Source organism: Microcaecilia unicolor, chromosome 4 (assembly GCF_901765095.1).
Source record: "Microcaecilia unicolor chromosome 4, aMicUni1.1, whole genome shotgun sequence".
NCBI lineage: Eukaryota > Metazoa > Chordata > Amphibia > Gymnophiona > Siphonopidae > Microcaecilia > Microcaecilia unicolor.
The window spans coordinates 23,160,344-23,180,302 of NC_044034.1; the positions used below are offsets into that span (position 1 = coordinate 23,160,344).

Sequence of the window (19,959 nt, forward strand, 5' to 3'; positions counted from 1 at the left end):
TCCTTGATTTTCTAGGGACTCACTGCAGCCAGCGTGTGACGTTTAAAGTTTGATCCCTTGGCACTTGAACAAGCTTTGGCTGGGGATGTTCCCTTGCGTCATTTTCTCTGACTCCCTAAGGCGTTGTAGGGGCTCAGTATCACCTCACACACTTTGCAGCAGAATTTTTTAAAATATGGGCAGAATTTTCAAACATTTTGCACAGAGTTCCCCCAGGAGTAATTAAGGGGCTGATTAAGTTTTCTCATAGACACCAAATGGGGTGAAGAGCCTTAGGAGGTATTTTACTAAGGCACGTTAGCGTTTTCAGCATGCTGTAAAAATAGGCGTGCGCTAAACGCCAGAGACGCCAATGTATTCCTATGGGGAGTCTAGTGTTTTTAGCACACGCTAAAAACACGTGCCTTAGTAAAAGACCCCCTTAATTTTGTTGTTACATTTGTACCCCGCGCTTTTCCACTCATGGCAGGCTCAGTGCGGCTTACATGGGACAATGGAGGGTTAAGTGACTTGCCCAGAGTCACAAGGAGCTGCCTGTGCCTGAAGTAGAAATTGAACTCAGTTCCTCAGTCCACCACCCTAACCACTAGGCCACTCCTCCACTGTTGCTACTATTTGAGATTCTACATGGAATGTTGCTATTCCACTAGCAACATTCCATGTAGAAGTTGGCCCTTGCAGATCATCAATGTGGCCGCGCAGGCTTCTGCTTCTGTGAGTCTGACGTCCTGCACGTACGTGCAGGACGTCAGACTCACAGAAACAGAAGCCTGCGCAGCCTTCTACATGGAATGTTGCTAGTGGAATAGCAACATTCCATGTAGAATCTCCAATAGTAGCAACATTCCATGTAGAATCTCCAATAGCATCTATTTTATTTTTGTTACATTTGTACCCCGCGCTTTCCCACTCATGGCAGGCTCAATGCGGCTTACATGGGGCAATGGAGGGTTAAGTGACTTGCCCAGAGTCACAAGGAGCTGCCTGTGCCTGAAGTGGGAATCGATCTCAGTTCCTCAGGACCAAAGTCCACCACCCTAACCTCTAGGCCACTCTCCCCTTTCCCCCTCTGTTGAGGAGGGGGGGGGGGGGTTGATGTTTCTAGTTCCCAGGTCAAAGGCCTTGTGTGGATGATACAGGCTCAAAGAACAAGAATTGTTCTTGACGAGTATGGTAGTTTCAGCTTACAGGGTTGGTGCTAATTGGGTTGATTTCAGCACAGTTGCCCTTTCATATCCTACCCTGCAAGAAGTGACAGTGAAAAGTGCTGACCAACATGCTGTGGGTAATAGTTCAAACATTTAGATTGTCTGTAGATAAGATTTACATCTTTTTTTTTTTTTTTTTTTAATTCACCAGTAGAGATAGTTTGAGTTCTGAAGTGTTTAATTCCCTCTTTCAGTTGCAACTATATTCTGTCTGGTTATAAGCTACTAGGAAAAAGGCCCGTTTCTGAAATCAAGGAAACGGGCGCTAGGCAGGCAATCCCCCATCCGCCCTCGGTGTTTCACAGTCTGCCCTCCCTCCGTTTTCAGCCCCCGCGTTGTGGCCCGTGGACCCCCCTTCCGTGACCCTGTGGCCCCCCCTTCCCTGCGAAAACCGCCCCCCCCCCCCCGCGCCGCTGTTGTCGGCTACCTGTGCTGACGGGGGACCCAAACCCCCGAAGTGCTGTTCTGCCCTTCACGTTGGTTCCTCAATGCTCTTCTCAAACTCTTCAAGTTTCTGTGCGTGCGTCTGATGTCAGATGCACGCACAGAAACTTGAAGAGCATTGAACCAACGCAAAGGGCAGAACAGCACTTCGGCTGTCGGGGGTTTGGGTCCCCCGTCAGCAGCGGTAGTCGACAAAGGCGGCGGGGGCGGTTTTCGGCGCGAAGGGGGGGTCGCCAGGTTCGCGGAAGGGGGGTCCTGGGGGCCGTAACGCGGGGGTGACGGCTGATTCCGAGGCAGGGGGAGGAGTAGGGGGGAACGGACATTTTGGGCCACCCCCCTGCCACCCCTCACCGCCACCACTGCACATACCTTGGCTGGTGGGGGGTCCCCAACCTCCGCCAGCTGAAGCATTGCGTGATATAGCCGGCTATCACAGAATATTCAGTGCATAGTCAACTATTGTAAGCGACCGCATTGGGCCCCATAAATAGCTGGAACAGTGGCATAGCTACGGGGGTGGCCACAGGGGCTAGTCTCCCCTCAAATTGCCTCTTTGCCCCTAGTTTGGCTGGTGGGGGTCCCCAACCTCCACCAGCTGAAGTGTTTGTCCACCACTGGTCTCTGGCGCTGCCGCATTGCCTGCCCTGCTCTCTCTTCCTCTCGCGTCTGGCAACACTTCCCTACTCCTCCCCCTGGTTTCAAATCAGCTGTCACTGACGTCACTGATGTCAGTGCGTGCCTGCCTAGCAGACCACCTCCGAGGGAGACACGGTCCCTGGCACATTCGAACGTTGGCGGTGAGAATTATTATATAGGATAATTCTTTTCTCCAGTTATTTTTGCCAAGGCATCTCCTCAGTCGCATCAAATATTATGTACACAGACACTCATTTGTATAGAGCAAATATTTTGCTGGAAGGTCTGGCACGTTTAAAGCTTTAAATGTAATCTGATACATATTCAGACAGTCTTGGCAAAGGAGGACTACTTTGTCTGTCCTCATTTGCACCTGCTGCCTATTGTGCTGTTACAAGTCTTAATAGATCCGTATTCTCCCGCCCGCCTGTCAATAAGGTCATTTTTGTTACCTGGCTCTTGTGTGCTTGAATTCTGCCTCCTTTTTGGTTCCTTTCAGTTCACCGCTCTTGACCTTTTTGAAGGTAATCAATAGACATAAAACAAAATAAAACATGGAAAAGAAAATAAGATGATACCTTTTTTTATTGGACATAATACATTTCTTGATTAGCTTTCGAAGGTTGCCCTTCTTTGTCAGATCGGAAATAAGCAAATGTTGGTAGATGACAGTATATATAAGTGAAACATCAAAGCATTTCAGTGACAGTCTAACAGGATGGGGGTGGATAGGTGAGAGACCAGGAGACATGCATGGGAACATCAAAGCATTTCAGTGACAGTCTAACAGGATGGGGGTGGATAGGTGAGAGACAGGAAGAATCAGGTGGATAAGGGACAGAGAGATATGCATGGAGACAGGAGGGTGACAAAGCAGTACAATTTTATGGTTTATAATGGGCTAGAAAACCCAGATCTTTGTTAAGTCCTGTCTGGTGGGTGTCAAAATCTTTATACTACTACTATTTAGCATTTATATAGCGCTACAAAGCGTACGCAGCGCTGCACAAACTTCAAAGGTCTTACTTTCCTGTATTGTTTTAAAGTTCCCTTTTAGGATTCTTACCACGAAATCACTGGTAGTGTTCTGGTTTTGTAAATTGCTGCCCTTTTGAAGAAAGGGCGTTATATCAGATTTTGATTAAAACATAATACCACCTTATTTCCCTTCAGTTTATTATAATGGCTCTTTCTTGAACTTTTCGTTGTAAAGAAAATACCCTACAGTATCTATTTATTGTATTTTTTCAACTTGGCCTTCCTTCTTTTAGAAACTGGGGGGCCGATACTCACACCGCGGGAGGGAGCCCCGGCTATCTCCTGTGTTTGGCGGTCAGCCCGGATATTCAATGCCAGGCCGTTTCCGCTAACCGGCATTGAATATCCGGTTTATTTTTGGCCGATTTAAACTGAACCGGCTATGTTAATATTCAGAGTTAGCTGGTTCAGTTTAAACTGACCAAAGGTATTCCAGCTCAGGCCCGTAGCCAGACCTCAAGGTGGGAGGGGGCCAGAGCCCAGAGTGGGGGGGAACGGACATTTTGGGCCACCCCCCTGCCACCCCTCACCGCCACCACTGCACATACCTTGGCTGGTGGGGGGTCCCCAACCTCCGCCAGCTGAAGCATTGCGTGATATAGCCGGCTATCACAGAATATTCAGTGCATAGTCAACTATTGTAAGCGACCGCATTGGGCCCCATAAATAGCTGGAACAGTGGCATAGCTACGGGGGTGGCCACAGGGGCTTGTCTCCCCCCAAATTGCCTCTTTGCCCCTAGTTTGGCTGGTGGGGGTCCCCAACCTCCACCAGCTGAAGTGTTTGTCCACCACTGGTCTCTGGCGCTGCCGCATTGCCTGCCCTGCTCTCTCTTCCTCTCGCGTCTGGCATACTCGTTTTAATGAAATTGTGTGCCGGATGTAAGGGGAAGAGAGAGTAGGGCAGGCAGTGCGGCAGCGCCAGAGACCAGCATTGGACAAACGCTTCATCTGGCTGGGGTTGGGGACCCCCACCAGCCAAACCAGGGGCAAAGAGGCAGTTTGGGGGGCCAGGCCCCTGTGCCCCTCACCGTAGCTATGCCACTGGTCCAGCTATTTATGTGGCCCAATGCAGTCGCTTACAATAGCTGACTATGCACTGAATATTCTGTGATAACCAGCTATATCATGCAATGTAGCCGGTTAACTCTTAACCGGGAATATTCTACAGGGGATAGCCTGTTATCCCCCGCTGAATATCGCCGGATAGCTGGTTAAGTGCTATTTAACCGGTCAGGCGCTTTTCCTGTCCAGTTAAATGGTTTTGAATATCAGGGGGGCATATCTTTTAGTTTCTTAAATCTCCCTATAGCACAGTCCATCTACAAATTCTAGCGTCCTTCCTTTGAATTGCCTCCCCCTTGTGAATTTTGCATGTGTAGAACGTTCAGAATTGTACACAGTACTCAAGGTGGCTTCTCAGTAGGGACATCTAGGGGTCCTTTTACTAAGGTATGCTAATAGATTTAAGCACGCGCTAAATAAGACGCCCATAGGAATATAATGCGCATCTTATTTAGCGCACGCTAAATCCATTAATGCACCTTATTAAAAGGACCTCCTAGAGAGGTAATATTGCTTATATATTTCTGGTAGAGATACCCTTGGTTATCTTCACAGGTCTACTGGTAGCTTAACTTTATGTTAGGCATGAAAGATGACGACACCAGGTCTTTTTTTTTTTTTCTTTAACTGCTAGCTGTTTACTCAGAGCTATGTGGTGTTGGATCTGACCACGCTGTGAAATCCTTGTGGTAAGCTGAGGGGAACTCAAGTTGAAAAATGTTGGATGTTTAGACTCCTCATGCTTCTTCAAGACAACCGACATCAATTCACTTGTTAACTTCTAGTGTTAGACCCAAAAGAATGGAACACCGTTGGCCATGTTTGTTAATATGCTACCAGTTTTTTTTTTTTTATCAAGGGGCTCTTGATGCTACCTACAGCTATCGTGGTCTATCCAGCTCTACTCCGTATAGTGTGATATACTTTTAAAACAATTATTGCAACTGGGGGCTTGGGGAGTCTTCAAAAATCTTCACTTCCTTCAATGTTTTTACTTCATTTGTTTTTATTTCATGTTTGTTTGCTGTTATCTTTATGCTGTGGGCCACACTCGTCCTTCCCTACACCCCTTCCCGTGCACTCCGCTCCATGGATAAATCCTTCTTATCTGTTCCCTTCTCCACTACTGCCAACTCCAGACTTCGCGCCTTCTGTCTCGCCGCACCCTACGCCTGGAATAAACTTCCTGAGCCCCTACGTCTCGCCCCATCCTTGGCCACCTTTAAATCTAGACTGAAAGCCCACCTCTTTGACATTGCTTTTCACTCGTAACCACTTGTAACCACTCGCCTCCACCTACCCTCCTCTCCTCCTTCCTGTACACATTAATTGATTTGATTTGCTTACTTTATTTATTTTTTGTCTATTAGATTGTAAGCTCTTTGAGCAGGGACTGTCTTTCTTCTATGTTTGTGCAGCGCTGCGTATGCCTTGTAGCGCTATAGAAATGCTAAATAGTAGTAGTAGTAGTAGTACTGTGGATTGTATTAATGTGAATATTTTTTTACTACAGTATACATTAGTAATTTTCAAAAGACTTTTCGCTTGTTCTGGGCCAATTTTTAGTATATGTGTATTTTATTTATTTATTTGTTACATTTGTATCCCACATTTCCCCACATATTTGCAGCCTCAATGTGGCTTACATAATATCGTGAAGGCATTCGCCAATTCCGGTACGGGATAAGTACAAAATGTTGTATTGGGATAGGGAAGATAAGATTCAATCAAGTTGGTTGGGTTGAGGTAATTTTAGTTAAATATGTTCAATTTTTTCCTTATTTTTCTTTTCTAGGACATTCAGTCAGAAGAAGGCTGTGATTGAAAGGGACTATGCACAGGTAAGCGCTCTGTATTAGACTTTTATGATATGTTGTCATTTTGTAATCGAATTAAAATAAGGAGGCTGACTCTTTGTCCTTTTGTGTAGAGTGCATAAGTATATAGTTATTGTTCTAGGCCTAGTGGTAGTTGTAACTGTGACAACATTAAGAAAGCTGCACAGTGTACCTTTGCAGCTGTTAAAAACCTGTAGGCTTATGTAGTCATTTAAAGGTTCTCTATGAATTAAAAAAAAAATTGGCGTTTATTGATCTTTCATCATTATGCAAGGTTTGTTAATCCTCATCCACCTTTTTTGTAGAATTCACTTTCAAGAGATATGCAACTGCTGCTTTTGGATCATTAGCCTGGAACAGTGAAACAGCTTGTTTTCCTTTGAGTGCGTCAGCAGATACATCAACTTTTAAGAAACATTTGAAGGCTATAGGGTTTAGATAGGCATTTGGTCAAGCTAATTGAGGGTTGTTTTGCTTGTGTTGGGCCCTATCCACGGATTCTAAATAACATGCCTTGTGTTCTGTGCCAAAATCCAAGCGTATTCTGTAAGAACGTCCGTAACCTAATTGGCTTAAGGCAATTAGCATTGTTAACAGCACTTAACAAGTAATAATGAGCACTAATTGACGAAAATTAGAATTTATGTCCCTAAGCGTATTCCGTAACGCAGTGCGTTTAAATTTTAATGGCACGCAGGCAAAAAAGGGTGTAGTTATTGGTCGGGAAATGGACACTTTATGGGCGAGCCACAATTTACGTGCTTTGTTATAGAATATGGCCCTTTGCTCTCAAATCTACTTTCCGTCATTTACGCAACATTTTCATTGGTGTAAATGGAGGCGCGTAGTTTTAGGTGCTAGAATAGCAGCTAAGCGTATTCTATTTACTATGCCTAAATATAAGCACTGCTTATAGAATATGCTTACATGGTAACATAGTAAATGACGGCAGATAAAGACCTGTACGGTCCATCCAGTCTGCCCAAGATAAACTCATTTACATGGTATGTGATACTTTATATGTATACCCAAGTTTGATTTGTCCTCACTATTCTCAGGGTACAGACCGTAGAAGTCTACCCAGCACTGTTCTTGTACTACGTTCTGGAGCTAACGTCAAAGCCCCTTAAAATTTACGCTCCAGCCCATCTCTATTTAGTCACAATCAGGGCATAGACCGTAGAAGTCTGCCCAGCTCCCGTTTTGTTTCCCAATTACTGGCGTTGCCACCCGATCTCCGCTAAGTTTCCATGGAACCATTCCTTCTAAATCGGATTCCTTTTTGTTTATCCCTTGCATGTTTGAATTCCATTACTGTTTTCATCTCCACCACCTCCCGCGGGAGGGCATCCCACATATCCACCACCCTCTCCGTGAAAAAAATACTTCCTGACATTAGTCCTGAGTCTGCCCCCCTTCAACCTCAATTCATGTCCTCTGTTTTCCTAGGCGCTATGTATAGAATCTGGCTCTATAAGGGCATTTGTTCTTAGTTTCCTCCCTGTTTGTGTGTTTTAGTTAAATGTTATAGTTTGTTTTTAATGGAATTGTATGAACTGTGTGTGGACGGTTGCAATCCGCACAGGCTTATTGTGCTGAAAATAAATGGACACACAAATAAATAAGGTGAGTTACATTCAGGACATATTTCCTTGTCCCCAGAGAGCTTGCAATCTGTTTGTACCTGAGGCAGTAGAAGGTGAAGTGACTTCCCAAGATCCCAAGGAGTGCTAGCAGGATTTGAACGTAGACCTCCTGATTTTCAGCCTGCCGCTCTAATCACTGCATTTTACCCCTCTGCTTCTTCACTTTAGCCCACGTAAGCACAAATGCAAGCAACCACCCTTATTTGAATAAAGTCATCAAGGACAGTAAAAACAGATCTGTTTAATATTTTATTTAAGACTAGTAAAATAGGCCCGTTTCTGTAAGAAATGAAACGGGCGCTAGCAAGGTTTTCCTTGTTGTCTTGGGCCATACCGTCCTGAATGAGTGGGTGTTATCCCCTCCTACCAGCAGATGGAGGTAGAGAAAAACTGATCCCGTCTAGTGAACTCAACAGTATAATCTGCTGGTGCTCAGTGGAAAACTCAGGTATTTCCTCTATCTTTAGCAGATGGTAGGTGGCTCAGGCTGGTGCTCCCGGTCCCTGGCCTAGCTCCCAGCTCTTCTGACCATGGCCACACAGCTTGGTAGAGACTAACGGCCGCTCCCAATCCCCAGACCAGTCCTGGTGGAGTGTACAACATCGCTCTTCTGCACCCTGACTGTCAGTATATGCTGTGTTTGCCTCTAATTTAATAATAGAAATACAGTTGCCAAGTTTCTGTGAGGTCCTTTTACCAAACTGTGGTAAAAGTTGACCTTAGTGTTCTAAGGCCATTTTTACTGCAGTCTGGAAATGGTTGATTTTCAGTTTCTTCCATTAATGGCCAAGCACTAGTGTTGTCATGAGCATGTAGTGATTAAAATTGTAGCAGTAGCACTTAGTGACATTTATTTTGTAGGTAGAAAGGGCTTCTACAGTAATCCTGCACTAATCAGTTAGCATGCGGTAATGTGGACAAGCTAACTGATTAGTGCAGAAATGCCCACTGTCCCCCCTCCCTCCCCCGAAAAACCCCCTCTAAGAAAAAATAGGCCGAGTGGGAACTTACCACAGGATGCCTGAGCGCTTCCTGCAGCTTAGTCAAAGGACATCAGAAAGAAACGAGAGTACTTTTTCTCTCTATTATTAAAACACTGGTTTGTTCTAAAAAGAAAAAATCTAAATGTACATACGCAAAGAATGTAAAAAAAAAAAAAGGGAAATTTATGTATAACACTCTCAGCATGCATCTTTAAAATAAGTCAGTAACAAAGACAACTTCTTGTATAAGGCAAAACGAAGTGATTTTTTTAGCAAGGAATGTTTCATATTTATAAGTTTGAAACACTAGATTCCACCAGTCTTGATGTGTGGCTTGGTTCAAAGTCTTCCAGTGCATGAAAACGACCTTCAAGGCTAAAGTGAACAAAGTATTAGCAAGCATACATTCATTTGGGTTTAACGTAGATCTAAAACATTGGTCTCTAAGCAACACATATTTCTACAATATAGGACCAGTAAAACGAAACACTTCTGTTAAAGTTAGCCATATGTTTTAATACATACACACTCAAAAATAAGATGTTTAATAGTACCTTGCTGGGCATGACAGGACCAACATAAACTGGGAATGCAAGGATTAATTGCATGCGACCTGAGGGGCGTCCATAATGATCTATGCGTAAAGAAATAGAGGGACTGTGTTATGGCAGCAGATTTGGAACATTTAAACAGCGATTTCTATATCTGCTTCCTACTTTTATCTGAAATAGATTGTTGGATATCCTCTTCCCAACACCTACGCAGACCCGTGCATGTAATGGGAGATTTACTTAAAAGGAAAGTATAAACATGCGATGCAACATGTCTCGTAGACTGAAGACTTGTAATGAAATCAATAAGCGCAAGGGAATGATGCATCTTATCAATTTGCCTTTTTTCAGCATGGAATATTTTAAAACTAGTAAAACATACACGTTTCTTGCGGAAATGAAACGGGCGCTAGCACGGTTTTCCTTCCGAACCTCCCCCCCCTACTCACCCCTTCGGCTTTCTGAAGGCACTGACCGCCATTGTTGCGGATCTCGGCACGCCACCTTCAATCTGCTGCGTCGTTGGTTGTGTTGCCAGTGACGCCATTGCTCCGCCCTCGACGTAATCACGTTTGACGCGAGGGCGGGGCCCCAACACAGGGCGGGGCCCTTCACCACCACGAAGGCTTTGAACCGGAAGGAAGTGCCCGTAGGACCTGACAGTGACGTCAGTGTCCTCAACGTTGAGGGTGAGTTTTATTATGTAGGATATTTTATAAAGAGCTACTAAGGAATACATAGTAACATAGTAGATGACGGCAGAAAAAGACCTGCACGGTCCATCCAGTTTGCCCAAGAAGATAAATTCATATGTGCTACTTTTTTATTTGTACTGTCCTCTTCAGTGCACAGACCGTATAAGTCTGGCCAGCCCTATCCCCGCCTCCCAACCACCAACCCCGCCTCCCTCCACCAGCTCTGGCACAGACCATATAAGTCTGCCCAGCACTATCCCCGCCACCCAACCACCAGCCCCGGCACAGACCGTATAAGTCTGCCCAGCACTATCCCTGCCTCCCACCACCGGCTCTGGGACAGACCGTATATGTCTGCCCACACTAGCCCCGCCTCCCAACCACCAACCCCGCCTCCATACACAACTTTACGTTATCTGTAGTATTAATAGTGTTATTGATATGCGGCTTTGTATAGTTATCTAGGTCTCTTCGTACAGCATGGTGTGGAATATGCCATTTTAAATTAAAATGTACTTTTAAAATGTGTTGAAAGATGAATTTACAGCATCTCAACACCCAACTGAACAAGTATTGAAGAAAGTTTAAATAAAAGACCTGATTTAAAATACACAGAAGTGATTGTGAGCTAAGTTATGTTTTCCATGCGGACAATCCAGAACCGTAGCAAGAACACAGAAGCCTTATGAAAGAACAGCTGAGTGGAAGGGATTTTAAGGTCAAATCAAGTCTGGTCTCTGAGCAATTAGTTAACCACCGGTGAAAATAATTTGATGTGCTTTTACATTGGAAAGCATCACAAATGGCTTTCTGTGCTTTAAGTTACTTCATCATTGGCCTTGGCAGAATATGAGCTCAGAAAGATGAGTACAAAAGGTGACTGTAGGAAGATTGTAGACTTTCAGGGTGGGTCACTGTTTCGAGCAGCCAGTTATCCAGAAAAAGACAGCCACTTGCTATCATGTGGACACATTTAATATTTGTTTCCACTTTTCTTCCTAGAAATGAAATCATCAAACATATAAACGGCGAGTGACCGTACTCACTCGCAAATGCGCAGTAGAGACTTCCCTCTCTGTCCCGCCCCCGCGTCAATACGTGATGACGGGGGGACGGGACAGAGAGGGAAACTGCGCGAAGGGGAGGGAACTGCTGAGGTCGCCACCGCTCCCCCTCCCCCCCGAGGTCGCCGCCACTGGTACCCCTCCCCCCCCCCCCCCGGAGTCGCCGCTGCTGCCACCCCATCACCCGGCCCGTCTCTTCGCTATTCAACTTACATCTCCGCAGCAGGCAGATCAGCTGAGCTGCCGTTGGCCTTCCTTCCCTGCCTGTGTCCCGCCCTCGCCGACGTTACGTCACACGAGGGCGGGACACAGGCAGAGAAGGAGGAGCTCGGCTCATCTGCCTGCTGCGAAGATGTAAGTTGAATAGCGAACAGACGGGCCGGGTGGAGGGGTGGCGGCGGCGGCTGCGACGGGGGGGGGGGGGGAGGGTATCGGCAGCGGCGAACTCGGGGGGGGAGGGGCCAGCGGCGACCTCGGGGGGAGGGGGCAGCGGCAACCCACTAGCCCGTTTTAACGGGCTCAACGGCTAGTCCTATATAATAATTCTCACCTCCAACATTCTAATGTGCTTGGTACTGTGGCTCCCTCGGAGGTGGTCTGCTAGGCAGTTTAGAATGCACTGACGTCAGTGATGTCACTGACAGCTGATTCCAAGGCAAGGGAAGGAGTAGGGAAACACGCGGAGCCCCTGCAGGAAGACCCCGGAGGAGCGCAGCGAAGTCAGAGGGGAGAGGAGGAGCGGCTGCAGAGATGACAGCCAATGCCAGATGGCTGTCTACGGAGCCGTGTTTCAGGTTTAAAATCTTTTTTGGGCTTTTTTCTTTTTGTACCGGCCACTCAACAGGAGATGCAGCAGCGGCCGGACAGCGTTAGTATTGGCGGCTGCGGGTGGCGAGGGGGTTGATGTGCCCGGGGGGGGGGGGGGTAGGGGCTTGGGTGATGCGCTGGGGGTGGTAGGGGTTTGGGTGATACGCTGAGGGGGAGGGGAGGGTCGCTGGACATGGATGGCTGCAGGGGGGCAGGGAAGAGGGAGGTGGGGAGGGGGTCTTGAGACCAGATGGGTGGCTGCAGGCGAGGGCAGGGGAGACAGAAGAGACACTGCAGGGGGGGCAGGGGGAGAGGAGGGTCACTGGACATGGGTGGCTGCAGGGGGGGCAGGGGAGAGAGGTGGATCGCTGGACATGGGTGGCTACAGGGGGGGCAAGGGGAAAGGAGATGAGGGTCGCTGGACATGGGTGGCTGCAGGGGCAGAGGAGGGTTGGTGGGGAGGGGGTCCTGAGACCAGATGGGTGGCTGCAGGGGGGGCAGGGGACACAGGAAGGATGCTGCAGGGGGAGGGGGATTACCTTGCTAGCGCCTGTTTCATTGCCTACCGAAACGGGCCTTTTATACTAGTTTACTTATAAAAGCAGTACTGTAAAAATTAGTTTTTAGATTAGTAAGTAATAGCATTATATTTTCATTCCTTCCCAAGTAGAGTTGCTTCTAAATCTAGAATGTTTCTTCAGTTGACCTAAAACCAATACATTTATCTTTGGTAGAACAGTATGTTTTCTATTTAATTCCAGTGATGCTAGGAATCGTTAATTTGATTGCTTTGCATTAAACAGCATTCAGTTGTACATTGAAACAAGGGTAGATATACTGTGTGCAGATTGTTACTAGTTTTTTTCGCTACCTAGAAAAGACAAAATGCCACATTCTAAGGAGTATTAAGCTGTTTTTTTAAATTATGCCTAATTCAGCTCTACCAACATTGCTTTGCTTTATTTTTTTGCTCTGCAAAACTGGTACCAGTGTGTTCTATGTTAACACAGTATCTATTTATTTATTAGGATTTATTTACCACCTTTTTGAAGGAATTCACTCAAGGCGGTGTACAGTAAGAATAGATCAAACATGAGCAATAGACAATTACAGCAGTAAAAATATTCAAAAACAATACAAAGTATGGCATGGTATACTACTTCCAATGTCATCACAATACGTAATAGAACATTATAATTGATAATGAATGGTAAAGCAAAGATGTAACATATTGATAGCTAAGAAAGTAGGAAGAGGTAGAACGTAAGGTGATTGATTTGAAGAAAGTTGCACATGAGGTCAGAGAGGTGATTAAATATTATCTCAGCTAGAGTAGGAGTGGAGAAACATGTCCCGCTGCAGTATGTGCAGCTCGAGTCAATCCTTGTGCGTGTGAGTGAGACTGACGAGTTAGTTACTTCTTCCATTAAAGGCCTGGTTGAAGAGCCAAGCTTTCACCTGCTTCCTGAAGTAGAGATAGTCTTGTGTTAAGTGGAGCCTTTCAGGAAGTGCATTCCAGAGTGTGGAGGCTACTCCGGAGAAGGCTCGCTTGCGGGTATCACTTCGTGTAATGTCTTTTGGAGAGGGTGTGGTTAGTGAAAGTCCTTGGGAGGACCTTAGTGTCCTTGGCGGTGTGTGGAGGATCATCCTATTTTTCAGGTACTCAGGGCCATTTCCTTTCAGGGCCTTGAAGATCAGACATAGAGTTTTAAATTTAGTCCTGTAGTATCGCCCAAAACCACCCAAAAATGTAGACCAAAAACATTCAAATACCTATGTACAGGAGGGATAGATAGAATGGGGTAGAAGTTTTTTTTTTGGGGGGGGGGGGGCGGGTGGAGGAGAGTATTTCTGTGTATTTTACTGCTTCCTATAAGGATGAAGTTGATGCTTTTGTTGAACACTGTCTTTAATAAACAGTTAATTGCAAAAAAAAAAAAAAAGGTAAAGTAAATGAAACACCAATTTCTGCTCTCTCCAAATATAAAAAAAATATATATGAGAGAGAGAGAGAATGAAAGGCGCACAATGAAGTTACACAGTAGTAAATTTAAAACAAATTGGAGAAAATATTTCTTCACTCAACATGTGATTAAATTCTAGAATTCGTTGCCAGAGAATGTAGTAAAAGCAGTTAGCTTAGCAGGATTTAAAAAAGGTTTGGATAACTTCCTAAAAGAAAAGTCCATAAGTCATTATTAAGATGGACTGAAAATCCACTGCTTATCTCTAAGCAGCATAAAATGTATTATACTGTTTTGGGATCTTGCCAGGTACTTGTGACCTGGATTGCCCATTGTTGGAAACAGGATGCTGGGCTTGATGGCTCTTCGGTCTGTGCCAGTTTGGCATACACTTATTATGTTCTTAAATTAATCTCTCAATACAGCCATTACTGTAAACCTCTAATATCCTCAGGTAATATTGGAGACTAAACTATTTTCTTCAGTATTCCAAATACCCGTTCTCTCTTCCTGTGCTAAAATAAATAGCTTCAAATGAGTAGGATCAAGGAGAATAAAGCTACAAAGTAGTAAATTTAAAATGAATTGGAGAAAACTTTTCTTCACTCAACGTGTAATTAAACTCTGGAATTCATTGCCAGAGAATATGGTAAAAGTGGTTAGCGAAGTGGGGTTTAAAAAAGGTTTGGACTGCTTCCTAAAGGAAAAATCCATAGACCATTATTAAAATGGACTTGGGGAAAATCCACTATTTCTGGGATAAGCAGTATAAAATGTTTTGTACTTTTTTGGGATCTTATTTGTGACCTGGATTGGCCACTGTTGGAAACAGGATGCTGGGCTTGATGGACCTTTGGTCTTTGCTAGTATGGCAATATTTATGTACTTATGTAAGGAAAACATAATCTTTCCATAAATATTTAATCCAACACTTAAGAAGGAAGATCTGCCTTAGATCTCAGTTTAATAAATTTTCCCCTTAATTCCTGTACTATTTATTATTTTTATTTTGCTACATTTGTACCCCGCGCTTTCCCACTCATGGTAGGCTCAATGCGGCTTACATGGGGCAATGGAGGGTTAAGTGACTTGCCCAGAGTCACAAGAGCTGCCTGTGCCTGAAGTGGGAATCGAACTCAGTTCCTCAGTTCCCCAGGACCAAAGTCCACCACCCTAACCACTAGGCCACTCCTCCACTGTTGCTACTATTTGAGATTCTACATGGAATGTTGCTATTCCACTAGCAACATTCCATGTAGAAGTCGGCCCTTGCAGATCACCAATGTGGCCGCGCATGCTTCTGCTTCTGTGAGTCTGACGTCCTGCACGTACGTGCAGGACGTGAGACTCACAGAAACAGAAAGCCTGCGCAGCCTTCTACATGGAATGTTGCTAGTGGAATAGCAACATTCCATGTAGAATCTCAAATAGTAACAACATTCCATGTAGAATCTCCAATAGTAACAACATTCCATGTAGAATCTCCAATAGTATCTATTTTATTTTTGTTACATTTGTACCCCGCGCTTTCCCACTCATGGTAGGCTCAATGCAGCTTACATGGGGCAATGGAGGGTTAAGTGACTTGCCCAGAGTCACAAGGAGCTAGCTGCCTGTGCCGGGAATCAAACTCAGTTCCTCAGTTCCCCAGGACCAAAGTCCACCACCCTAACCACTAGGCCACTCCTCCACTCCATACCTTATGCAAGAAAACAAAAAGAAAAGGAAACCGTCATTGCCCAAGGAAAGAGCTAAAAAATAAATAAATAAATAAATAAAGGCAAAAGGCTGGCATTAGCAAAGTACAATGGATCTCGAGAAGAAAAACACACAAAAAAAAAGATATCTGGTAAAGCTGAATGAGATAATGAAACAAATCAGGGTGGTAGAAATGAGAGAGGAAGAAAAGATTGCTAATGATATAGAAAGAGGTGACAAGACTTCTTTCAAGTATGTTTGGTAGAGGAGGTTCGAAAGTGGAACCATAAGTCTGAAAGGTGCCAAGGACCAGTGAGGAAAATGCAGAATTCCTGAACAAGAATATATATTCAGTGTTTATAGAAGTTAAATCTTTAAGAAGGACCTTGAATAGACAGCAAAGGTATGCATGGGAGTGGAGTTAGATACCTCACAGTTCATGGAAGAGTACATTTATGAACAACTTGCAGAACGAAATGGACACAGCCACGTTGGCAGATGAGATATATTCCAGGATACTAAGGGTGCTCAGAGACCCTGGCGGGTTCGTTGAGGGATGTCTTTAATAGGTCCCTAGAGATGGGCGTTGTTTCATAGATTAGAAGAGGATGGATGTGATAACTCTTCATTAAAGTGGTAATAAAAAAGAGGTGGGAAGCTATTTGCTGATAAGCCTCACCTCGTCGGTGGGAAATGTAACGGAGGAAACCCTACTGAAGGAGAGCACAGTGAAATATTCGTAATCCAGTGGGTGTTATAAGACCTGAGGCAACATGGTTTTAACCAGCGGTAGGTTGTATCTAATGAATCTTGATTTTTTTTGTTGTTGTTTTTATTTTTGGATAAGGTGATTTGAGAATTTGCTTGGATTTCAGCAAATCCTTTGATACTTTTCCTTATAGGAGGCTGATTAATAAACTGAATAGCCTGGGGATGATAGGTCTCACGAAACTGGATCGGTAATAAATAGAAGTGGAACAAAACAGAGAAAATAAAATAAGATGATGATACCTTTTTATTTGACTGGCAATTCATTTTTTGATTTGCTTTTGAAGGTAACTCTTCTTCAGATCAGAAATGAGCAAATCCCTCTATATAAAAGGCAAAACCAACGTTCTATGAAGCCTCCAGCCGGAAGTGTGAAGGGGGCGAGATATCCGGTTTCCCTATGAGTGTCTGCCCCGCCCTCTCTGTAACAGTCAGTGAAGGAAAACAGCAGAGCACGAAATCAAATCGCTGGCTCTGTAACAGTGAAGGACTCAGAGGGGGGAGGGGCCAGAGGGCAGGGACACACACACTCCCACATGCACACAGAAGAAAACATTGCTAGCCCCCCCCGTTTCATTTGCATCAGAAACAGGGCTTTTTTACTAGTGTTAGAATATATAAGTGAAACACCAAAGCATTCCGATGACAGTCTCACAGGAAAGAGGGTGGGGAGGGCTAGGTGAGAAAAAGGGAGCGCTAGATGGGTGAGAGAAAGAGATGGATGGGTGATAAGAAGGTGATAAAGCAGTATAATTGTACAGTTTATAATGGGATAGAAAACCCAGCTCTTTAAGTCCTGTCTGGTAAGTGTCAAAATATTTCATCATTTTGACTTCAAAGGCCTTGCGTTCCTAGATTGAATTAAAAATTCATTTTAGTATTCTTACTATAAAATAAAACATGCAGTGTTTGGTTTTGTAAAGTGTTATCCCACAGAGGTGGAATCCTGGTTGGCATTCTGATGTTTAATATGATGTTAATGTAAATTGATTCTCGTCATTAGCATCTGACTTGTTTCTCCAATATAGTGCCTTTTTTTTTTTTGCACTGAATGATATATACCACATTGGAAGATGAGCATGTGAAGGATCTAGATTGGAACTGAATTGGAAATTGGTTGACTGACAGATGGTAGTGGTAAATAGAATCCACTTAGATTACAAAAAAATATATATATGTGGAGTACCTCCAGTCCTGGGGCGTGTTCTGATCAATCTTGCTGAAGGTTTAGAAAGAAAAGTTTGCTTTTTTGCAGATCTTCATGTCATCTGTAATGGAGTGGGCACCCTGGAGGGGAGAGACAATATGAGAAGTGATCTACAAAAAAAGGGAAGACTGGTCAATTACGGCCTGCAATGGCAAAAGGAAGCAAGTGCTTCAGTAAAAGTAGGAACTTGCTTCCTTTTGCCATTTGCAGGGCATAATTGCTTACTAGATTAATGCGAAGAAATGCATAGTGATGCATCTGGGCTACCCTGTATGTAGGGTGGGGGAAGAGTCAGATGTGCAAGGGCCAGAAGAGAGACCTGGGGTGACAGTGTCTGTTTAGCTACCTTTAGATAATCAATGTGGTAAGGCGGTGTCCAAAGCCAGAAGGATACAGGGCTGCGTAGAGATGCACAACCAGCAGACAAAAAGGAGGTGATAAGGCCTCATCTATATAAATAATTCTCACCTGCAGCATTTTGAAGCTCACTCTGTGGTAGGGAAACACTGAAGCCCTGCACTGTTGGTAGGCTAGGCTGTCAGAACCACTCACTTTCACTCATGCACCACTCACTCTCACTCATAGACCCGCCCTCAGCCGCGCCCCATCCGCACATAATTCACAACCCCAACGTTCTAAATGAAGCCTCAACCGGAAGTGTGAAGCGTCGAGATATCCTTTTTGCCCATGATTGTGTGCCCCGCCCTCGCGTCACAACGTGATGATGACCAGGGCGGAGCACTGACACTCCATGAAACGCGATCTCCTCCTGCCCCTCGGCGGCCATTTTTCATACGGAACCCGCATCACGGAGCAGACAGGTGCCTGGAGGGGGGTTAGGGGACAGCTGGGTCGCTGACGATGGGTGGCTGCAGGGGGGCCCGGGGGACAGGAGGCTCGAAATGCGATCTCCCCTTGCCCCTCGGCGGCCATTTTTTATACGGAACCCGCATCACGGAGCGGACAGGTGCCTGGAGGGGGGGTTGGAGGACAGCTGGGTCGCTGCAGGGGGGCCCGGGGGACAGGAGGCTCGCTGGACACCAAAACCTTGCTAGCGCCTGTTTCATCTCTCACAGAAACGGACCTTTTTTACTAGTATGGAATATTGTGTTCAGTTTTATTAGGAGGTCAGAGGTGGTCCACAGAAAATGACTGTAATGATATGGGATTTGAGCCTGAAAAGAACATGAAAATTTATTTCCTAGAAAAAGGAGAGTCAGGAGAGAGAACACTTAAATATTTTGAAAGGTATTAATGCACAATAAATAAATCCTTTCCAAAAGAAAGCAACCTGTAGAACTAGGAAACATGATATGAAACTGCAAGGACTCAGGAGCAATGTCAAAAAACATCTGTTTCATGGAAAGGGGTGGTGGATATCTGGAATGCCCTCATAGAGAAGTTGCTGTTTTGGAGAGGATCTGAGCAACTTGGTGAAAGAGCTGGGGGAGTTGAAGTCACAGTGGTTGCTAGAGGACAGGCCTAGGGCAGCTGCCCGCTCTTCGGGGTCAGTGTGGTCACGGTTCAGGGACAGTAAGAAGCACAGGCCGGGTAGGCAGTCCTTTGGCCAGAAGTCACGATTTCAGTCCCGTAGGTCTTTATTTCGTCATCTGCACCAGCGGGACAATCACAATGATGTCAGGCCGGTCCACTCTCCCATTCTGGTTGGAAGGTGCCTTCAAGCATTTCGGGAGGTGTGGGCCGCCATCACCTCAGATCAGTTGATGTTGGACATCCCGCGATACAGGTACACGTTAGCGTTCTGCAGCCGGTCGCTCCTTTCTTCTTATAATCCCTGTGCCAAGGGGTCATTGAATGTCGAGGCCAACTTACTTACTCGACACTTTCTTTAGAACACCTTAAAAGCTATGCTGTTCCCTACCCTAGGATTGCAGGCTGGGCAGGGAGTGTATAAAGTCTGGAATGACTTTGACCAAGGAGAAGGTTGAAGTCTCTTCTAGGTGATCCAAAGCTTTACTTGATATAGCTTTTCAGATTGATTGGCAATATTGCACAGCTTCTTGACTAGAGAAAAAAGCCTGGTACTTTTGCTGTAGTACCATTGAGAAATAACGAGAGAAGAATTTATTTTGGTTTTGGAACAGTAGCTCTTGTTCCTGCTCACAGCATTCAGAATTGCTAACTTATTTTAAGTAGAGGAGTGTGGTAGCCGTGTTAGTCCACTCTTAAGGTTATCAATAGAAATCACATTTGCTTATTTCCGATCTGAGGAAGAAGGGCAACCTTCGAAAGCTAATCAAGAAATGTATTAAGTTATGTCCAATAAAAAAGGTATCATCTTATTTTCTTGTCCATGTTTTATTTTGTTTGATTTCTATAGATTCTAC

At 44.9% G+C, this 19,959-nt stretch overlaps 1 protein-coding gene across 2 annotated transcripts in view; it reads left to right on the forward strand.

Moving 5' to 3' along the window:
* The window catches only part of FCHSD2 (FCH and double SH3 domains 2), a 324,668-nt gene that overhangs the window by 68,166 nt on the left and 236,543 nt on the right, over positions 1 to 19,959 (forward strand). For both annotated transcript variants that reach the window (XM_030200031.1, XM_030200032.1), the window contains exon 3: positions 6,186 to 6,231. In XM_030200031.1, coding sequence (XP_030055891.1) covers positions 6,186 to 6,231 — 46 coding nt within the window. The remainder of the gene's footprint in view (positions 1 to 6,185; positions 6,232 to 19,959) is intronic.